This window comes from Phoca vitulina, unplaced genomic scaffold (genome assembly GCF_004348235.1).
Source record: "Phoca vitulina isolate PV1807 unplaced genomic scaffold, GSC_HSeal_1.0 scaffold27, whole genome shotgun sequence".
Lineage (NCBI taxonomy): Eukaryota > Metazoa > Chordata > Mammalia > Carnivora > Phocidae > Phoca > Phoca vitulina.
This window is the reverse complement of record NW_022589730.1, coordinates 18331612-18354844: the sequence shown is the minus strand read 5'-3', so window position 1 is coordinate 18354844 and position 23233 is coordinate 18331612. Positions and strand designations below refer to the sequence as shown.

General features: G+C 37.1%; 1 protein-coding gene across 3 annotated transcripts in view; it reads left to right on the top strand.

Moving 5' to 3' along the window:
* Positions 1–23233, top strand: part of WDR7 (WD repeat domain 7) — a 345325-nt gene that overhangs the window by 59395 nt on the left and 262697 nt on the right. For all 3 annotated transcript variants that reach the window (XM_032422579.1, XM_032422577.1, XM_032422578.1), the window contains exons 13-14: positions 6139–6334; positions 15278–15492. In XM_032422579.1, coding sequence (XP_032278470.1) covers positions 6139–6334; positions 15278–15492 — 411 coding nt within the window. The remainder of the gene's footprint in view (positions 1–6138; positions 6335–15277; positions 15493–23233) is intronic.

The following is a 23233-nucleotide window of genomic DNA, read 5'->3' as shown; positions in this document are numbered from 1 at the left end:
CATATATTCAGAGAATACTTAAAGAGAAAAATTGTTTGGGGGCAGTTAAGAGATTGCCCCTGAAATGATACGAAGAAAAAGAATTTATTTTAGAAAACAAATTAGCAAAAGTAGGAAAAATGTATTTATGTAATTTGTATTGGGAACTGTTGGAAAGCAGAATCATCTCCCCAGAGAGCTAGTGGAAGGGATAAACTAGCTGTCTCTGATTTCTGTAATTCATGGCAGATGTTTAGGAACAGGTTACATAAGAGGTTTCTGGGAATGGTTTAAAATGAAGTCTTGTAAAATGCGTAAGGTCAGGCTGGATGACCTAGGTGGTATATTTTGACTCTATCAGATTCTATGATAGTTTGTGGCATTCTGCTGCTCAGCAGTAATGTACTGTGAGGATTATTTACTGGCAAACTCAGTGAGACTCTGTTTGGTTGAGGATCAGAATTATCTGGAAAGAAAAATTGGCCCTGGAATATATATGTTTTGGTCCAGTATCTCCCTTCTTCTCCTTGCCCAGTTATCTTAATTTTTTCATCAAATAAAAATACAGTTTTTATTTAATATTCTATTTATTGTTTAATATTCTATTGTTTATTGTTGTTAGCCTTTGCTTTTAAATTAGCTTTTGATGTCATTGGTGCATATTGCTTCTAGGGCAGAATTAATCGTATTTAGAACATGAATTTGAATAATTTTCACTTACAAAGTACTGGCCAAGTTGACAGGATGCTCAGTCCATGCTGTACAAATTCTGGGTTCCATAACAATACAAAGTTTTACATGGTATTCATGAGTTACACTCTTTAAGTCAGTCGGTAGTAGTGGTTGGGGAAGTATAATCTGTGAGACAGTTAATTGGAATGGGGGAATAAATACGAAAGCTCCTGCTTATGTCCTTTTTTTAACCTTAAGAAACTGAGCCTATGAACATGAAGTAGATGGTAGGACACGGGTGTCTCATTTGTTCGTTACGTTCTGTGGTTACGACTGACCTGGGGAAGGGCAGACCTGCCGCCGCGAGGAGGCACAGCATGGCTCTCGCCCGGTGTGCTTGTTGTCTGCTGCCTCACCCGCCACCACAAAAGGGGCAGAGAAAACGATGATGGAACAGATTTTCAATGAAACCTAAATATCTTTTCAGCAGCTACATTATGGTTTAAGGCAATGATCATTTGGTCCATCTGGCAGGAAGGCAGCCAAAAAATGTATAATTATATAAAATATGTATTTACATTCAACGATCATTAGCAGTGAAATCTTTCTAAAGCTCTACAGCTTTGAGGTGTTGGCTAGCGCTATCAACATTAGTAAGGCATTTAAGAAGGTGTTTCCTTTCATCTCAAATTTATTTAAACTTTGAGTCATTCCTTTATTTTTTATTTTTTAAATTTTATTTATTTTTTTTGAGAGTGAGCAAGACCACAAGCGGGGGGCTAGTGGGGCTGGGTAGAGGGACAGGCAGACTCCCCATGGAGTGAGGAGCCCTTACACGGATGTGGGGCTCAGTCCCAGGACCCTGAGATCGCGACCTGAGCCGAAGTCAGATGCTTAACCGACTGAGCCACTCAGGCGCCCCGAGTCATTCTTTTTTTTTTTTTTTTAAATATATTTTTTGAAGATTCTGTTTATTTGAGAGAGCATGAGCAGTGGGGAGGGGCAGAGGGAGAGGGAGAAGCAGGCAGGGAGCCCGCTGCCAGGCTCAATCCCAGGACCCCAAGATCATGACCTGCGCCAAAAGCAGACACTTAACTGACTAAGCCACCTAGGCGTCCCTCCAAGTCATTCTTTTAAAACATATTTTTGTGCATGTTTTACAATGTACATGATATATTGGCACAGAAGTACATATATAATTTGTAAATATACCTACAATGGGAATACATTACAAAGTTTTTTTTTTTTAAAGATTTTATTTATTTATTCGACAGAAAGAGACACAGCGAGAGAGGGAACACAAGCAGGGGGAGTGGGAGAGGGAGAAGCAGGCTTCCCACCGAGCAGGGAGCCCGATGCGGGGCTCCATCCCAGGACCCTGAGATCATGACCTGAGCCGAAGGCAGATGCTTAACGCCTGAGCCACCCTGGCGCCCCTTTTACAAAGTTTTTTTAATGAATGGGTGTGTAATCAAAGTTAGTAGCATAAATGCATGAGTTTCACATTTTTTGTAATATTATTTTAATCACACAATTTAAATGTGTTATGCATTATCCCATTACAGTGTCCTTGATGTTAAGTCACATTTAGGTGACTTTTTCAGGTTGAAATGGAACAAAGTAAAGTAGAATGGAATTAATCAAATTATGGAATCAGTCATTGTAGGTGATATAGATGTTCAATAACCAAGATCCCTGGAATTTAATAATTTAATAATAAAGGAATTGTGGTAATTCAACTCATTTGTGGGGAAGCTGGGTCTAAATCAGAGATAGGCATTATTAAATATTCTTTAAGAAGTGCTTCTTTAGTAATTTTGAGGACAGATAAGAAGAAACCAAGTTAATTGCATTTTAGCAAATCTTTTAAGTGCTTTCATTTAACAGCTGAGAATTATTTATCATTACTCTGTTCATTGTTTGAATTAAAATTAATACCAAAGTGGTGCTTGAGAATGGTCTTTTTTCCTTTTACATTTAAATAGGCTAGACATTTGCTTTGTTTATACCATTAATTTGTTTTCACACCGCCTGTGAAGGTAAACCATCAACTCACAATTAATTAGTGGAATCAAAATTAATGAGGTTTTACTGTATTGGGCTATTTCCACTCTAAGCCAGTTTTCTTCACAGGAGTTGGACTAGCATTTTTTTGAAAGAAGAAAAATTAGATTTATTTTAATCCATATTTAAAAAGCAGAGAACCATCTTTTCTTGTGAGTTAAGTACCTCTAATAACTATGCTTTCTTGGGCTTAGCAGTATTGATTTTTTTGTTTTGTTTTATTTTCAGTCTTGATTATTTTGGCTATTTCCAGACTGTTGCTTATTACAGTAAAGCTAGAGTTAACTCTTCAGATGCTTGTTTTCATTTACAGGGATGGTGTATCCGTTTTAGTTTGGACCAGACATTTTTTGTATGTGTGTGGGTGGGACGTGTCATTTGCCTATTTTCATCATTATTGCACTGTACGAAAGAGGAACAGGACTGTTCTTCAAAGCATGTTTATGAAGTATATGTGTTAGAGTGCATCATGCGCAAATGAAAAGCTAGAATTTTTTGAATTACAGTTATTTTTTCCCTTCAGAAAATTACATAGTCTGCTAAAAGCAGATCCTTTGCTATTATTTAGTATTTGCTTTGTCCTTTATTTTGACTAATAAGCATGATAACATAATGTAGACTTTTTAAGTCTTTTCTTGAGGATGGATCACATTTTCTTGAATTTTTGAAGTTACCCACCTGCATATAAATGGGAGGATGAAAGTTGAAACTTCTCCTGGGGAGTTGACACCTGAAGGTCAAGTTCCTCATAGGAATGGGGATGAATGTCTGCAGTCCTCTCTCTGCTAGGTTGTAAACTACCGTTGGAGACATTTGGCAGAGAGAATGTGTCGGTCAGTGGCGATCAGTACTTCTGTATCCCCTCGGATGTTAGGATCGACCCATAGATTGTAGCTTGAAGAGCACCAAAAATAGTAAAGAATACTGGTGAAAATTCACCTGTTGTTGAATAGACTTCCCCCTAACTCATGCCCCTTTGAAATGGAATGCCAAGAGTGCACGTGGACACTAGTGAGATGACTGTGGACTTGGAGGCCAGCAAGTCAGCTAGTGAGGGATGTGGCATCACTTAAGCATTAGCTCATTTTAAAGGTGAGGAGCTTGTGAGTCAAAGTAGCAGAGTCACAAGTAGTGGTGTGGGTTGTGTGCGGTGCGGCAGATCAGTGCCTGATTAAGGGACGTGGACAGACAAAAAGAAATGTTGTCTAGGGGGAAAAGATCCTTGCAAACATTTATTTCCTGTGATGAGAGAAATAGATTAAATGACCACTTTTTTGCAGATTGATGCTGCCGAATGGTAGTAGTAGTAGTTAACCATTAATGTAGCAACCATCCCTTTTTGTGAGTTGAATGATGGATATATTTGATAAATACAAAGTCATTACTAATGGTAATCTGTAGAAATGCAAAGCATCCATTGTATTAAACTGTCTGTTATCTTTGGTTAGCAATGTATGTCTGGTGGAACTCATAAATATTTTATACGGTCTGAAATAAAGGCATCCCAGATATATTTTCACTGTTTTATTCTAACATTGCCATATTTAAATGATTTTTTTTTTGTACTTTGCCACTTTATTTTGATTTATTGCTTAATTATAAAGCTAATTTTTTTGTGTGCCATGGTCAACTACCCCTCAGTCCTTACGTCTTTTTAAAGGAAGAAATCATGTTTTATGTTATAGTTGAATGCTTATCAGGGAACATGAAATAAGTAAGCTTAAAAAATGTTTGTTTAGGAAAATTCTATATGATGTTTTAATAAAGGTTCATAATACGATCTTTCTGAACTTGGTTTTTTAACTTTTAAAATTAGTAAACACCTATGCTGGTTATAATGTTTAAATCATTGTATAACAAAAAGTACAAAGAAAGCTAACACAGAATAAAAGGTGGTTAACATACCTGAATTTAAGAACAAAGTAGTTAGTTAAATCTTACTTTGTTTTATTAATGCTCTGCTTCATTCAAAAATTGATTTTAAGTTGTTTACAAAAATAAACATAAAGCTAAACAATGAAGAGAAACAGAAGAAAGTAGAGGAGGCTGAGTCTGCATTGCAGAAGTGCATGCCCCCCCTCCCCTGCCAACTGTAATGGGTAGAAAATTCAAGCCTAGGTGTCTTAGTAGCCAAAACGTGAAAGGAACCAGTTACAGCAGCTTTTTCCAAAGTGTATTCCTCCAAAACTCGGTCTTCTAAGATCACCATGGTCAGATAAACTTCAAGATGAGTGATACTGTAGTCCCTTCATAGAATTCCATTCCCATCAGCATGTTAAAGGTTCTTAGAAGTTCTGTGGATAAAGTCAACAACGGTAACTTGTATTTTCTGTGCACATTTAGCCACCCCCACCTCTTTTCATTTGATACCCCTGTCAGCATTTCCCATTCAGTGAGATGTCCTAATCAGTGTGGGATTGTTCTTTAGCTAAAACTGTTTGCTTAGGCAAAGCCCAGCCCAGTGAGGTTTGAGAAGTTTCTCCTTTGGATCGCATTGAAGGGATACTATGTATATAGTGCAGTGGGCCTCATCCCCAGTATTATTCACAATATATCCAGTGATGTGTGGCTGTTTTCATATGGTTTCACCTCCGTATGAACTGAAAGCATAATCCAATAAATCACTAAAATGTTAAGTTTTAAATAGCTTATAAATTGTCTTAAAAATTTAAATACCTTAATTTTTAATTGTCTAGGTTGTGGACTCCATTCTCTGTTGCTAGTGAAAATCTTTACCGTCTTTGATTATTTATATTCCATCTTGTTTTAAAAGGAATTGAAGGGCACCAACTAGAGATGAGCAGAGAATGCACAGCAGAATGTTTAATTGGCTGTTGTGCGTTAGGGGGGGTGGTGCACCTGCTGACATTACAGACAGAAGCTGTGAAGCACGTCTACACATAATACCAAATATCGCTGCCTCTTGAAAGGCATGATTGTGGCTGAGGGACCAGGAGGGTATTGTTTTTGAGCAAAGGAGCAGGGAAGAACATGGGTCCAAAATGACAGAGTCCCAAACAGAAAGCAGCACCGCAGAAAGCCCGCTGTAGCCGCTAACAAAGGAAAGTTCACACTGTGGAAAGAGAACGCATAACAACAGATCAATTTCTTTTCCAGCTTCGCCTGCGCCTGTACGGCAATCATGTTAGTAAGGTCATCTTCACATATGAACAGCAGATTCTCTAAAGCATCTTTTCCTTCTTTAATCTAGGACTCATTTAGCATTTCTTAAAGTGTTGTCACGATTGAACTGGGTGTTTTATGTATAATAGGAAGGAACAAATTTTTCAACACAATTTAATACTGTGGTTGGTTTTCAGCAGCAGTGAATGTATAACTAATTTTGGTTTACGTTACTGAGGACCAGGTCCGTTTTATTCTGAATTTAATCTAAATATAATTAAAGTTTATTCTTCTTTTTAGGCAAGAGTGCAGCACTGCATCTGCTCTGTAGCCAGTGACCACTCAGTGGGGCTTCTAAGTCTGCGAGAGAAGAAATGCATTATGCTGGCATCTCGTCATCTCTTCCCTATTCAGGTCATCAAGTGGAGGCCTTCTGATGATTACCTAGTAGTGGGATGTTCAGATGGCTCTGTCTACGTCTGGCAAATGGATACTGGTAAGAACAAGTGTTAAGAGACAGGCTAGAAAATTAAATGGGTATATTTGATTTCCTGGAAATTAATCTTTTATGTGAGGAAGGAAGAACGAAAATGTAAAAAGTTGCTGCTTTTACTTCTGATCACTGCTTTTTCTAAATGTTCTCATCATTGTCAACAAAGAACTATTTAAATGTCCTCTCATTTGTTGTACTGTGCCAAATACTTTAGAGTAGCTCACTGATCTTCAAAGGAATGCAGTTGAAGACAATATACAGATTAGGACAGGCAACACAGACAACAAAACCTAAGTGAGTTCTGTATAATTCATGAGGTAAATTGTGAGCAAGATTAAGGAAACCATTTTTGTATCAAGTTCAGAAACAGTGGAAGAAGAAAAAATTCTCTTTTATATGAACAGCAGAAAGGCAATATGGAGCAGTTAATTATAGGAGGTAATTGAAACAAAAGTTTTAATATCTAGAGAGAACGTTTAAAATTTCAAGTTTCAGAAATTTTACATTTGGGGCGTAATATAGAGCAAGTAACGTGTGGCTTAGAAGTACACACAATTATGTATAATGTTTATACATAGAATCTTATGGTTTTCCTTGGGAAATTTTTAAGTGTGTAACTAAATGTTTACTGCTTTAGGCTTTTAAAAACACATTTTATTCTGCTTTTACCCTCTTAAGTCATCTTCTATGAGTGATGAAAGCCCTAGTTGTACTAAATAATACTTCTACTAATTTGTTTTTCTTTTCTTCATTTCTTTGTTTTAAATAGTCCTTTTCCAAATCAGACTATATACATATTTCTGTTTGTTCTGCGGTGCAGTAGGGAGTTCTGCTAATTCTTTCTGTAACAAGTAGTCACAGTCTCAGGGATCTGTTATTTATAGTCCTTGTTTTAACTGGTAGTATGTAGGCAATCTTGCCAAGACGGAACATTCTTGAAGAGTGTCAAACTTCTTAGCTTTTGCCTTTAATTTTTTTTGTCTGATTATAAAAGAGGGTCATGCTTTCTGTTAAAATTAAAAGCACAGATTAGAAGAAATGAATTGATATCTCATTGTTCAGTGGTAAATATTAACATTTTGGCATATTTCTCTTATTTCTTATTTCTTATTTCTATGCATTTTTAGAAACAAAATTGCTGTCATATTACATATGTAACTTTGTCTCGTTTGTATTCCTTTTTGTGATATCCTGTCTGCCAACCAGCACTGTTTCATGTTTGCTGGTTTTGTCTACCCCACAAACTAAATACGCCCAGTTTGTGTTGCTCTGGAGTCCGACTGCTTGGTGTGGATTTAGGATCGACCATTTGCTAGCAGTGCGATCTGCTGCAACTTACTGGACTTTTGTCTCTCAACTTACTACTCTGTAAAATGAAGATCATAATAGTTCCTCTTTTATAGTACTGCTGGGAGAATAAAATGAGATAATATTTACCTGGTGTATAGTGGACATTTCTAAGTGTGTGCATGTGTATGTTTGTGAAATCGAAATTTGTGTCTATGCATGTGTTTATATTTGCTATTAATGTTATTTAACAAACGTACTGCTTTCCTTGTTACTTTGTTGAACTTGGGAATGTGATTTTACCTACATTTTGAAATATTTAAAACTTTGAGGATTAATATTAAAGAAAGTAAGTTCTTACAGCAGTGACCTTCAGAAAGCACTGTTTTAGAATACTATAAATATTAAATTAACAATTGATTAACAATTGATAAATTAAGCACAGATGTGAGAATATGGAAAACTTGTCTAGGACTTTCTAAAAATTAAAATAATATTATAAAGGAAGAGAATATCATTTTTCTGAATTTTTCAGATACTTAAATAATTGATACTTGACTACTTCAGGTACTTTAAATACATTTGTAAAGAATATGAATATGAAATTCTTTACAAATGTTACTGAAAGACAAAGTTATTTTTCCAGTAATTTCCCCAGGAGTTGTTGACAGATAGCTCCCAACTATAGGTGTACTGAAGGGTGTTACTCTTATAGCCAGTTTAGTGTAATGAAGCCCATTTTAGATTAAACACAATATATATCATATTGAAATTTCACAATTTCTTACCTTCAAGAGGATTTAGGTAAACAGTCAGTCAATGTGCCATTTTTAAATCAAAAGATAAAGAAGCAGAATTTATTTTGGATTTAACCAGAATAGGAGGTATACATTCCTTTTTCTTCCTTGCTGCTTAGGCTTTAGCTAGTGATATAAAGGCCCCTGGGGAGTGAGTAAGGCACATCCTGAAGGTATTGCCATTATTTATTTATTAAATTTATTTATTTATTAAATAAATAAAAAATGAAGCCAAATAAATCAGATTCAGCCAAGGTTTGATGTATGAAATGTATTTAAACTCTGAGGAGACACTTTATCCCGCTTCTTAGCATTTTGGGGATATATTTTTACAAATGAAGATATATTACACTAAAAGTACTCGTGCGTAGTGTGTAATTTTCTGCTTGCTGTTTTGAATTTTACTGATGTTTCTAGCTTAAAAACACTTAAAAATGTCTTTATACTTTTATGCAGCATTTTATTTAGTTGTTTTTCCCTTCAAATAGGTAGTTTTTGTGTTTTTGTTTTTTTTTTTTAAAGATTTATTTATTTGACAGAGAGAGACAGCGAGAGAGGGAACACAAGCAGGGGGAGTGGGAGAGGGAGAAGCAGGCTTCCCACCGAGCAGGGAGCCTGATGCGGGGCTCGATCCCAGGACTCTGGGATCATGACCTGAGCCGAAGGCAGACACTTAATGACTGAGCCACCCAGGTGCCCCTCAGATAGGTAGTTTTTATTTCCAGTATTTATTTCCTAATGAAATGAAGTTGAAGCTAGTAAAATAAAATTTCATTAGAAAGACAGAGGTCCAGAATCTTTTGTTCTTTACTTGTGTCATCTTTATTATGTGTAGTAACAACTAATAGTGATGTGGAGGCCAGGAAAGTTATTATTCCTTCACATCTTAGATAGTTAGAAAATTAGTCAAATAACTAGCAACAAGATTTGGCCAGCTGGAGCTCTTGACTTCTACTTAAGAACTTATTAAAGGTGGCCCACTGACCTAGGTGGTGGCTGCTTCTGCATGGAGCTGTTCACGTGCTTTGGGGAGCAACTCTCTCATTCTTCACATTTGACGTTCCGAATGGGTGGGAAGAGTTGCTTCCACAGGCCTTTGACAAGGTCAAAATCCTGTCTGTTTGGGAAACAGTGGCATGCTCTACATAATGACTGATTTTACAAGATGTTCTTATCTTGCCGTTAGCAAGTTTAAACAGCATTTTCATGTATCTGTTTTTATCATATTTGTTACAGAACAAAAGTGATTCTCACATCATAGACCTGTTCCTGTAGAGACAGTTACTAGGTGTTCTCATACAGATGCAAACGCCAATAGTGCTTGCCAAATATATGAGAAATTAGTGTAGGAAGTCCTGTCCCTTTACTTTGCTCTTTTATCTTTTTTCTTTATTTTCTGTCTAGGAGTTTTCTGAAATCTCCCTGTTTTTGCATTTACTTTATGGAATATGCATTAAAGTCATTTTATAAAAACTTAATTATCTAATAAAGGGTAGCAGAGAATTATGAACTAATGGATATTCATGTCTATTGAAAAACATATAAAGCTTGGATAATCAAAAGCATTAAGTGTCAATCAGGTTTTTCACACAAGTAAAGTCTTAGTGTGTGTGTTATTCTTGCTTAAGACTTTATTTATTTGCTTGAAATTGTCAATCAATTTTATTGATTATAAGATTGCATAAATTTTCCTAAATTCACTGGTAGTGTGTATTTCTATTATTTTAACTTTCTGTCCAAAACATTTGCCTATTAGTCAGTTGATGGTATCTTTAATGGATTTATAAGTGCTATTTGTGTAGTTTGTAATTTTTATAAATATTTTCCTTTTAATAAATACTTTCATTTACTTAAATTGATAGTTTTGTCTTGTTACTAAAATTACCAGAGAGAATCAGGAGGTGGTACTTCTGCCCAATCTTTTGTTATTAGAAGGGTTTAGTAGCAAGTATTTTCTTCACATTTTGACCCTTTGCCTGCTGTATTTAAGTACAGTGGAAATTTGACTTTATGTTTCTATTTCACAACGTATGGCTTACATCATCAACTTTTCTATATCTCCTACATTTTTGTTTTTCATTCTGTTACAAAAAAATACTATAGGACAGGCAAAGGCACAAAGGATGGAATGGTTAAGAAAAAATGATACCTTTACAAAATCATAGTAAAACCAATGTAATCAGAGTTTCTTTTTTCCCTATGGATGATTCACTTGGGAATTTTGAAGGAAGAGGTTGTTACAGTGGAAATATAACCATCTTTGCTACCTTCCCCACCATGAGCCCTCTCTGTAGTTATTAATTACTAAATCCCTCCCATTAGGTACCCCTTGGCTTCCTTTTTTGTTTCCATAGTATTATTCTAACTTAGGACTATATTTTTTCACACCTAGGCTATCTTTATTTGCTTTCCTGTCTTTTTCTGCCTTCTAATCCATCCTGTACTCTGCTGGAAAATTAATCTTAGGAAATGAAACAACAGCAACAACACTTGGTTCATGTACGGTCTTAATGAAAAAAAATTTATTTCCTATAGCCTTTAAGACAAGGCCCTTCACAGTGTGGTATCTTCCTACCTTTGTCTTTCTCTCCATTTCTTTTACACAGACCAGTTGCTCTGTGCAAAGAATAATTATATTCAAGAATAATTGGGCCATTCTCTACCACTTCTTATTTTTTATATCATCATATTGTTGCTCATGGTTTTCACTCATTTGGAACATTCTTTTTTTCTTTTTTCTTTCCTTTTTTTTTTTTTTTTAAGATTTTAATTTTAAGTGATCACACCCAGCATTGGGCTTGAACTCGCAACCCTGAGATCAAGAGTTGCACGCTCCCCCCCAACGGAGCCAGCCAGGTGCCCCGGAACATTATTTCTTTCTATTTGCTTATTTGTTTAAATAGTCTCTTTTAAGGAAATTTGAATAATAAAAACAAAATCTTCCATATTTACCCATGTAGTTACCATTCTATTGCCCTTTGTTGCTTTGCATAGATCCAAATTTCTATCTGGAATGATTTTCCTTTTGCCTAATATTTAATGTTTCTTGTAGTGCAAGTCTATGCATCATGAATTCTTTCAACTTCTGTGTGTCTGAAAAACTCTTTGTTTCATATTCATTTTTAAGATTTTTATTCTGGTTGGAGAATTTTAGGTTGACAGTTGTTTTTTGTTTTTCCTTTTAAAACTCCACTGTCTTGCATTATTTCCAATGAGAAATCTGCTGTCACCCTTAGCTTTGTCCCCCTATATGTGCTTTGTCTGTTTTTTTCCAACAGCTTTAAAAGTTTTCTTTTTCTCTTTATTATTGATTTTGAGAAGTCGGATTGTAGTTTTCTTTATATTTGTGCCGAGGGTTTATCGTACTTATTGGATATGTTGGTAGGTGATTTTCGACCAATTTGGAAACTTTTTGGCCATTATTCATTCAAATATGTTTTCGATCCTTCCCTGCCTTTCCTCTCTTTAGAGATTCTAGTTATGTATTTACTCGGCTATTTGAAATTGCCTACAGATCACAGGTTGTTTTTTCATTTTTTAAAATTATTTTTTCTCTGTGTTGTATATAGTTTCTATTCTAGGTCTTCAGGTTTATTAGTCTCTTTTCTACAATGTCTAATATGTCATTATTCCCATCTAGTGTATTTTTCATCTCAGACATTGTAGTTTTCATCTCTGTAAGTGTGATTTTGGTCATTTGGTATCTTCCATGTCTCTCTACTCAAACTTTTTGAACATCTGGAATACAATTATAATAACTCTCAGTGTCCTTTGTTTGCTATTTAAAAAATCTGTGTCAGTTCTGGGTTGGTTTTATTGATTTGAATTTTGTCCTCACTGTCATATATTTTCCTCCTTTTATCCAGAATAGCCTGAAGGTGGTTAAAGGGTAGAAGCAGGGAGATTAGCTTTTATGCAATTGCCTCTAGGCAATAAAAGATGATGGATTGTTACACCAGAGTGGTAGTGGTGGAGCTGGTGAGGAGTGGTTGAATTCTAGGTATATTTTCAAGGGAGAGTGAACAGGATTGCTGATAGTTGGATAAGGGGCATAAAAGAATGAGATGGGTAAAGTTGACTCCAAGGTTTTCATCATGAGCAACTCAAAGGATGGAATTCATTTCTAGACATTGAGAAGACAATGGGAAAAGCAGGTTTTGTAAAGACCAAGAATTAAATTTTTTTTAAATACTGAGTTGAATATTAGACATCCAAGTAGAGATGTTGATTAGTAAATTGTGTATATGAGTCAGGAGTTCAAGTTGGGGATACCAGAGTGGGTGATGTAAATTTGGGACTTCTTAGCATGTAGAAGATACTCAAAGTCATGACACTGGATGTATCACCAAGAGGATGCACACGGTTTAGATATATTTCTGTGATGTGGAAGAAACCAGCAAAGGAGACTAAAACGGACTTTCCAGGAAGAAGAAAGTGAAGAGTGTGGTTGCCTAGAAGCCAAGCAAAAAAAATGTGTTTCAAGGAATAGAGAGAAGGAACAAGTGCAGCTGATAGTAAATCATAGTAAAATGAGGACTGAGAACTGAATATTGGATTTGGCAACATGGAGAGTAGGTTCTGTGCATGTTTGGGGTGAAATCTGATTTGAGTCAGTTCAAAGGAAAATGGGAAGAGAAAAATTTGTAGGTAGCAAATGTAGATAGCTATATAGAGGATGATAAAAAAATGGGATACCAGCTGGAGAGAGATACTGGGTCAAGTGTGTTGTTTTTGTCATTTTTATTGGTCTGTGTTTTTTTTTTTAAACAGGTGAAATAATTGCACGTTTATATCCTGATGGGAATGATCATATGCTGGTGGGAATGATCTAGTAGGTAGGGAAAATAGATGAAGAGAAAGGGGAGAGTTGCTGAAATGATGTCCGTGGGCAGACAAGAGAGGGATGGGGTTTAAGCTACAAGTGTGTTAGGTAGGTGTCTGGATAGTTCATGTGTAATTATAGAGTAATGTGAGTGGAGATGTGGTGGGAGCTGGTAGAACTTCTTTTCTAATTGCCTCTTTCTAAATGAAATAGGAAACAAAACTTTTCACCTAGGTGAGGGCAGGAAATGGAGTGTTGGAGATTGGAGGAGAGAAAAGCTATGAAATAATTAACTAGGAGAGTAGGAAAATGAAAGATCTGTGGAAATGCGGTCACTATTAAGGACCCCTTGAGATCAGTGGTCATGAATTTCAAGTGGATCTTTCAGCATGTTCTTCATTCATATCCATCTTCATTGTACAGGTGTGGAGTAGCTGGAGAGTTGGATTCAACCAAGGTTGGAGTTTGCTCGGCTGGGACAAGGAAGTGAGATGAGGACAGAGCTGTGCTTATGAGGACGGACGATGGAATTTTAGTTTATGGGACATAGGCAAGTAAGGGGCAGGGCAAGCATGATAGGTGAATGAATTTTTGGAGTCAGTGCTGAACAAGGAATTATTGGGTCATAGGGTTGAAGTAAGAATGGGAGCTGCTATCAGAGAGTGGAATTTTTGACATTGGGATCATGTTAGGATTTAGTTACTGGTAATGAGAAGATTATAATGTGACCATTGTCTGGGGTCAAGTGTAGGGCAAAATTTATTGGAGTAGAGGAACTCAAAGAGCCAGGCGATCGGGATGTGTGGAAGAATCATATGTGCTGGTGATTTTCAAACATTTTTGAACTTTTAAATCCTTTTAGAGTATACACACCCTCCTTTTCATACATACACAGAAAGTTTCAGGCAACAGCTCTTCCTTATGCTTTGCCTTCCAAAATACATTGGTCAAGACTCAATGAATTGGTTAGTAAAACACTGATTTGTGTTAATACTAAAATCACCAAGAATTAATTCCAGGACTACTATTGGAAAGAAAAGAAGTTAAGCCCTTTAAGGAAGGGGAGGGGCAAACTTGAATGGCGTGTATATAAATACTCAACATTGGGAATAAAATATGTTGGGGTGTTTGGGTACTAGCTCAAAGACACAATAGAAATCTTGTATTTTGGTGACATTTATGTTTCTGGTGTTCTCTATGGCTATTTTTCAAAATTGATTTGTCCTCTTTTAGAATGATTCTGGAGGAATGCTCAGTGGATCAAAATAAACTTCATCATCATTTCACTGTCCTTATTATAATCTTCAGAAGATTATGTACAAATCCATATAATGAGACCCTTTAAAACAAAGTATAGAGAAAAGCTGTCTGCATTGTAGGAAGGAGTTGTGCCTTAGCTTAGACATGAAATTCATAGGTGGAGATGAATGGAAAGAATGGCCAAATGAAGAAGCTTGGAAGTGGTCATAAGTTGGAGTAGTAGTTATTTTCATAAACACCCAGAGAAACATTTGATTGGGTATAAACAGTAAAAGTCAAGACATTTGCAGACAGAACGAGAAGTTATAGTTTTTTTCCTGCTTTGTGGAGATTCCCTAGAGAAAGAGAAGCTCCAGGAATTATTAAAGTAGAAAGAATGAGAAGAATAGCAAAATTTAGCTCTTTTGTTTGTGATTGATAGGCAACTTAGAGGAAGATGAAATCATAGAAACTGATATTTGTAGTAGAGTAATGGTGGGGAGTATCAAGAAGATCGTCTTGGAAGCAGACAGTGGAAAAGCCTGGGGGAAGTTGTTGAGGTCTCCGCTCTGAACCTGGCTTTCTTGGGAAGTTGCGGTTGGGGCATTACAGGAGAAGAAACGGCAAAGGTAATGTTGCCTGGAAGATCCTCAGAGGAGGGAAGCACGAGGAAATGTTTCTGGGAGGCAGAGAGAAAAATACCCCCACATAAAAAACGTCTATGCATTTTCTTTCCTTAAAAAATGACTCAGAGCGGTTATAGTGTTGTGTGTACTAATTGTGAATGTATACGTCTTCCAGGCGCGTTGGATCGCTGTGTGATGGGGATCACAGCAGTGGAGATACTAAATGCCTGCGACGAAGCAGTTCCTGCTGCAGTTGACTCTCTCAGTCATCCGGCAGTCAATCTAAAGCAGGCCATGACACGGCGTAGTCTGGCCGCTCTTAAAAACATGGCCCATCATAAGCTACAGACTCTTGCAACTAACCTCTTAGCTTCTGAGGCCTCTGACAAAGTAAGTTCTGTGTGTGGGTTCATGTGTGTAGCCCCCATCCTACTCCGTTTCATAACACAGTTTTGGCATGGCTTAAGGAATAACTTTTGGGAGATGACATTGATGAAAAATAAGCTTCTGATTTTGTGTAGGTCTGTCCAACATCGTTTTTGCATGTTTCAAGTATTTGGCTTTTTTTTTTTTTTTTTAAAGTAGGTTATTCTTACCACTTAAAATATTTTAAAATGATTCCTATGGAGTTAAGGGACTTGAATCTGAAATTAGAGCAAACATTTTTCATATAATCTGTCTTTATGGTTTTCTGACAGTCTTCCTGTCGAAAGATTGAGCACTAGCCAATATCTCTAGGAAGAAAAAATAATAATTTAGGTACAACTAAGATGTTTCTATTTGTGGCTGTTCATTTCTTTTAAAGTCAAAGATTCTGATTTTAGTAAGGTTAGGCCATTATGAAGATTTAGGAGGATATTTGAGAATAGGTTCTGTAAGACCCAAGCTCAATCACACTTTCCCCACTGATACTCACATTACGGCATCTGTTACTTCTTCAGTTAATAGAAGATTACCCTACGAAAAGAAGAACAAATAATCCCAATTCATTAATGGGTTACTTGTCTTCAGTTTTATAGAGGCCAGCCACTATTTGGTTTGTGGTATTTGTGTTCTGTGGTATTGTTAGAAGTCGCTTGTCTCTGGTAAGGTCTAAGTGAAACTTACAGACAGTCCCAGCACTTCATCAGAGTCACACCTTAAAATTCCCAGCTGCATCTAAGTATTCATTAGAATTATTAGTAGGTAACACAAGTACTGTCATTTTCATTTTCTTATTCTGGATTCCTTTTTTTTTTTTTTTTTAAATAGTTAGACATGTGGCTAAATAACAAACAGGTTGAAAGGCTCATCTGCAAACTTGAACATTTGCCCATGAATCAGTGGTCAGTGCTGATGACATAAAATGCTGTAGGTGGTTCCAGTGACCCATGTCCTCTAGGAATTGGCAGTAATATTTGATCATTCTGTCTTTCCCCAAGATATTAAATGCTTTATTGGCTTTGTTGTATGTTTCATAGATCAGAATTATGAAATCCTTCTTCATTTTCTTTCATGCTTTCTGTCCTGTGTTCTGAAGTTTGAATAGAAATCACAACTTAAATGCATTTGCTGTGCTTATAATTTTCTTTCAAGAGATTATATAGACGTCCCTAGCAATTCAGTGTTCATAGCACATTGTTTGATGTTCTATATAATTTTATTCTGTGCCAATTTATAAAATAGTATATGTAAGGGCAAGTATATATGTTATATAGTTTTCAAATATATTTTTTTTCTTGTTGGTATCACCTAGAAATAAAAATTTGGAAACTTAATTATACAATTGGAAAATTAAAGAAAAATAAATGGTACAGTAACATTTATGAATGGCTTTTGTAAGTGGTCATGGTCCATTATGTGATTTTTACAATCTTGTTTGTCCCTGTTTTAATAGCGCATTTTATAGTGCAATTAGTGATAAAAGCACCAGATATCAGAGACACTACACTTATGTATTGTAAAATATATTGCTTGTGAACCTCCTCAGTCTTGTAGCAGTGGTAATTGTTGCCTGGCCTACAAGGAAAACAATTATAGGAGGGGGAAAAGGCTTAGGAAGCTGAGGCTGCACGAGGGTAATCACTTTATGAAAAATGTATGTTGGCTGGACCATTAGGGATTTCTCTAACTATTTTCTCATGTTGAATTTGAGGCTCCTTCTGAGGGGAATATTTAAAGAGTTGTCCTCTGGACGGCTTTTTAACCTCAGGAGAAATAAAACCCACCCAAAGTTTAAAAAAACAAAACAAAACATAACTAAGAGCCTCTCAGTGGTGTAGGACTGACTCTAAGATATGGGAACTAAGTTTTTTCATGGTCTCTCAATGGAAAGTAAAATCTTTATGGGAATACTGTATAGAAAGAATCCCACCTTTTCCTTGTTAGACTGGTGTTAGCAGTTGGGCTATTTGGAAAAAAACATATTATATATTGCTAATTTTGTTAATTATGGCAGACGTGTAGAGCCTTGCAAACAAAAATAGGGAATTTTTTTTTTTTGATAGAGATTGAAAGCACGAGCATGGGGAGGGGCAGAAGGAAAAGCAGACTCCCCACTGAGCAGGGAGCTGGACGCTGGGCTCCATATCAGGACCCTGGGATCACGACCTGAGCCGAAGGCAGACGCTTACCGACTGAGCCACCCAGGCGCCCTAAAGATAGGGAATTTATTCTCCTCTGATTCTTTTCTTTCACTAGAAGATCAAGAGGATGTTAAGTGGAATTATTCCTAGGACTGCATTGAATCTTTGAAAGATGTGTGTATTTGAACCCCTGTGTGTTTCTCTTATGACATGTATCTTAATTTCCTTTGTGTTATAATAACTTATATGCTTCTCTGATTCTCCCCACTGAAATTCAGCCTTCTTGCAGGCAGGGATTGTGACTTATTTATTGCTCTTTCTCTCATAACATCTAGTAGCAGCTGTGCAATAAATATGCATTGAATTGGATGATGTGTAACAGAAAGCTCTGAAGGCCTCTGCTTCAGCCTCTTTGCCCGGGTCTTCTCCCTTCCCTCATAGTTGATTGTCTTGGCTTGATGATCAGATCTATTCCTGTTCGGGAAGCCTTAGATGTGGAACATTTATTAATCACCTTTGCCCTCCGTTCAGTTTTGCATTCTCCCCTGTGGTTTTAGTGAGCGAGGCTGTCCAGGCATAACTCATTCTCCTTCTTTGCTATCTCTGTATTGTCAGCAGTCCAACACATCCTGCAGAATCTGTCAGCGAGTCCCTCCCCTTTACTTCTTTTCCTTATGGCTCTAGAGCAGGGTTTCCCAATCTCAGCACTACTGACATTTTGGGCTGGATAATTCTTTGTTGTGAGGGGCTGTCCTGTGTATTGTAGGATGTTGAGAATCATTTTTCCTGTACCCACTACATGTCAGTAGCACCCTCTCTTGCCCAGGTGTGACCATCAAAAATGTTTTGAGTTATGGCCAAATGCCCCATGTGGGGCAAAATTGTGTCTGGTTTAAAAACATTGCTCTGGAGAAAAAAGGTTGAGAAATGGTAGAGCTCCTACATCCTATATCTTATGTTTCCTTTCCTGTCCCCACCCTTGCTTCTTTACTCCCTCTTCTCTGAGGATAGTGAAGCCATCCCCATACCTTATCCTCTCTGCCCCTATGGCAGAATTAGTTCTTGTGTTCTCTTTGTACTCAATACCTTCCTGGTCAGACCTTTCCTTAAACCACTTTACTTTCTATGGGGTATTTTTTTTTCTTTCTCTATATCTGTTTTCCCTGTTAGATTTTAAACTTCTTGAGGACAGGAGCTGAGTTTCTCATATTTTTATTTTCAGTGCTTTATGTAGTACCTGAAGCATAGGAAATACCCAAGAAACATAGTGTGAAGTTAGCTTGGAGGAATAGATTGGAATCATATTGTGTAATCTATTTGAATGCAAAGCTGAGGACTTGCCTTAGTGGGTAGAAATACGATATTGAATAGTTTTTTTTTTTTTTAAAGATTTTATTTATTTATTTGACAGAGAGAGAGAGAGACAGAGTGAGAGGGAACACAAGCAGGGGGAGTGGGAGAGAGAGAAGCAGGCTTCCCACCGAGCAGGGAGCCCAGTGTGGGGCTCGATCCCAGGGCCCTGGGATCATGACCTGAGCCAAAGGCAGACGCTCAACGACTGAGCCACCCAGGCACCCCGATATTGAATAGTCTAAAAAAGAGATCTCTGTTTAAGAAATATTTTGCCGTATCTGACATGTGTATGCCAGACACTTACAAATATTGCCATGGGAAATGAATTGTGAGGCTGTTGGGTTGATAGAGTGAGAGGCAGTGGGGACCAGCATATGATTAGGTAGAGGAAATATTGAAGAAGGAATGGCTTGGAAGCTCTTGTGTGGGTTGAATAAATAGGAATGATAAGCAAGAGAAGAGTTGAGACATACAAGCTGATTTCAGAGATCCAAGCCTGGCTGAAGGGAGAATGGCAGAGATGTTAACAGATGATACAGACAACTCACGGAATAGGCTTTCAGATTGGTTGTAATAGGAGACATCTGCCTCTTGTTTGTAGTGGTGGGAGATGGGGTGTGTACAAGGGGAGCAAACATCCTCTAGGAAAGAAGTGGCATGAGAGTGAGAGTAGGGGTGGGATTTTTTTCCCCCAAAATAAACACTAGAGTAAGAGAATGGATTAGACTGTAGTCCATATTTTGGGATGCCTGCTGTCATTAGAGTATTCCGGATATGCTGTGAGTTAGTTATTATCATCCTTCAGATTTGCCAATGATGAACCTAAAAAAACAGTTGGTTAGAACAGGCATTGCAAACTTTTTCTATAAAGCACTAGATAATAAAAATTTTAGGCTTTGTGAACCATACAATCTATGTCACAATGATTCAACTCTGCCATTATAGTGTGAAAGCAGCCACAGACAATAGGTAGATGAATGACTATGACTGACTTCCAGTAAAACTTTATATACACAAATAGGCAATGGGCTGGATTGGCCTCTGGGTCATAGCTTGCTGCACCTGCATGGGAGAATGGCATTATTAATAACAAGATTGTGGATACAGTTCTTCCATGGAGTAGCCTTTGCTTCATTTTTGAAAAGCAATTCCAAGGAGTGGTTAAGAACCTGGGTTCTGGTGACAGGCGTATCTGTATTTAAATTACATCTCTATAACTTGCTGCCTGTGGGTGACCTTGGACAAGTAAACTGCAATGGCCTAGTTCACACATATAACCGAAAATGAAGTTTTGAAGGAAGCAAAGGTCAACAGTTGATCAGAGATGTGAGAAAACATTAAGACTTGGGGAATAAAAAAGAGTGGAGTTAGTAATTAGGGAAGTCATTGGTGATCATTAGGAGAGCCACTTTGGTAGAGTTAGTTGCGTCAGAAATCCTGGTACAATGAACTAAGAATGAGGATGAGATAAAGTAGAGGTGGAAATCGTGGAAGACATTTGATTTTGGAGGATAAAAAACAGAGTAGTAGCTTCAGTGGCTGCAGGGGTAAGAGCCGAGTTTTACTGTGTTAGGAGCTCACTGAACGTTTTTGCGGGTGGAGGAGGTAGTTGGTGGAGCCCTGTCAGAGGACATGGTGGTTGATAGTAGAGTTAACTGGAGAATTCACCCTGACTAGATGTTGTTTCCTTTTAATTGGTAATGATGAAAGAGAGGGAGGTGAATATAACCAAGTTAATATTCAGTGGAAGATGAGCAAAGTAGGCTGTAGTATCTGTTAAAAGATAGGAAGTGGTTTTAATCCCTTGAAGGCAGAGCCATCTTTATTTTAATGCCGTGTAACACCCAGCATAAGTCATGTATTGGACTAGGAATTAGAAGATTTATAAACTAAACATAGCTAGTAAATCATAGATAGCATGTGGTGGAATTTGATGTCTGCGTAAATATGTTAAGGAGATGGTCTAAGCACATCAGGTGGTCTTTTTGATGAACTTTCTCATAAAGCATTTGCCACAGACGCTGGTTCTTGGTGAGGAGATCTTGGGGGATGCTTGGGGTCAATGGGATTTTACTAGTGGAGCTAGAAAGCCTTTAATGTCATGACAATCATTTCTTAAGCCTAGTGTGTGTAATTTTCTGTTTGGCACCTTTATATCTTAGGCATTGTGTACAAGAGTCACCCTATTTATATTAAAAGATCACGAGGCTGAAGAAATTGAAAAATGACCAGGATGATTTATCTCTTACATTACATTTCTCTCTCTGTTGTCTAATTAGTCAAAAGCCTGAAAAAAAAAAAAAAAAAAAAAATGAACGGGCTATATTTCCAAAGGTCAGTAGCTTTGTATTCTGTGTAACTGGGTGAGAGAATGGAATTTAGAAGTCAAATATAACCTACTGAGAACATGCTCTGTGTTTCTTTGCTTACAAAATTCACTCTAAAAAAATTTTATACTGATTAAATTGACTTTCTGATTTGTTGTGAAAAGGGCGCTGTAAGGTACAGACAGGGACAAGCTGTATGACGTTATATGCGGGATACGGGCCTTGTCTGGTGAACTGTTTATGGCCTTAGAAAAATTCTTATGATATGTCTGACCTTTGAAGAATCAATCAAACTTGCTTAACATTCTACTCCAAAACTTTAATGAATATTTTCCTAGAAAATAAGAATATGTTGATTGTATATTTATTATATATTTATAAGTATATATAGATTTCATTTTTGGTTGTTTTAAGTGGTTATTAGAACAAAAATTTTACATTACACTAATTGTTGTCTAGTCTTTAATAAAGGAACCTTAGTGAGCTGTCCAGTCTTTCCTAAGAAAACTGAGGGGTCAATGTCTCTGACTGTAGGAGGGAAATAAACTTCATTGAGTCCCTACGTGATGGGTGATTCTCTTTAATGGGGATAATAATTAGAAACCAAATCTGGATGCTGCATGCACTCATTGCTCCTGGGATGACATTGCATCCAAGCCGCGTCAGGAGACAGAGCTAGATTATATGTGTCTGTTTATGCACACACGTCTGTGTTCCTCTATTTTCCTAGATACAGTAAATACCATCGGTTAACCCTGTGACCTCCACATCTAATCAGACACCACAGTGTTTGTTCTAGCCTCTCCTCCTGATACACTGTAACTGGCTTCTCCAGCTGTGAGAAACCTCATTCCCACTATTTTCAGTGTATTTACTGTCTTCATGACTCACAGTGGGGTTACATCCCAGTAAACCCATTGTAAATGGAAAATCTCTTAAGTCGAAAATGCATTTAATACACCTAACCCCCCAAACATCATAGCTTAGCTCAGCCACCCTTACCCATGCTCAGAACACTTACATTAGCCTGCAGTTGGGCAAAATCATCTCACACAAAGCTTATTTATAACGATGTTAAGTATCTCATGTAATGTATTGAATACTGCAATGAAAATGAAAAGCGGAGTTTGCATGGGCACAGATGATTGTCAGTGTGTCTGTTGACCCTCATGCATGCTGCCCGACTGGGAGCCAAGACCACCACCCTTGCCCACTGTCATGGGAGAGGGTCCCATCTCATGTCGCTGGCCCAGGGCAAGGTCCACATTCAGACTTCCAAGTAGGGTCTCTACTGAATGTTTATCGCTTTCACTCCATCATAAAGTCAAAGAATCATAAGTCAGGGGCCATCTGTATTTCTTTGTTCCATTTGCCCTTTATGTAAACAGTTTCCAGCACAGCCCCAGCCTCTTCAGGTATGCCAGCACCTTTTCCGCAAAGGAAAAGAAGCTTCATTTCCTTTTTATCCTTAACATTGTCCTTTTTTTCACCTTCTGCTTCTCTTGAGGCATTATTGTTTGTATGTATTTACTCTTGTGTTTCTTTCAGTTGAGGCTTCATTGCTAACGTGATGTCTTATTTCTAATTCTTTTTGAGTTCAGTCATTTCATTTCTGATTTTTCTAATGCTCATTTATGTTGTTCTTTCATGTTGAGTATCATTTTAAAAATGTTCTTCAGCTTGTTTTGAAATAAGCGCATTCATTTTATCTGCTTTTGGAGCATGTCTGTTTCTTTCTGGTTCTTAATCTTTTTAATTACCATAATTTGACCTCAATGCTTTTCTGTTGCTGACTTTTTTTTTTTTGCGAAGTCGTCTCCTGGACTCTGTGAATGATTAGTTCAGATAGTTTTTCTAACTTCACAGAACTTCCTTTTTTGTTGTTGC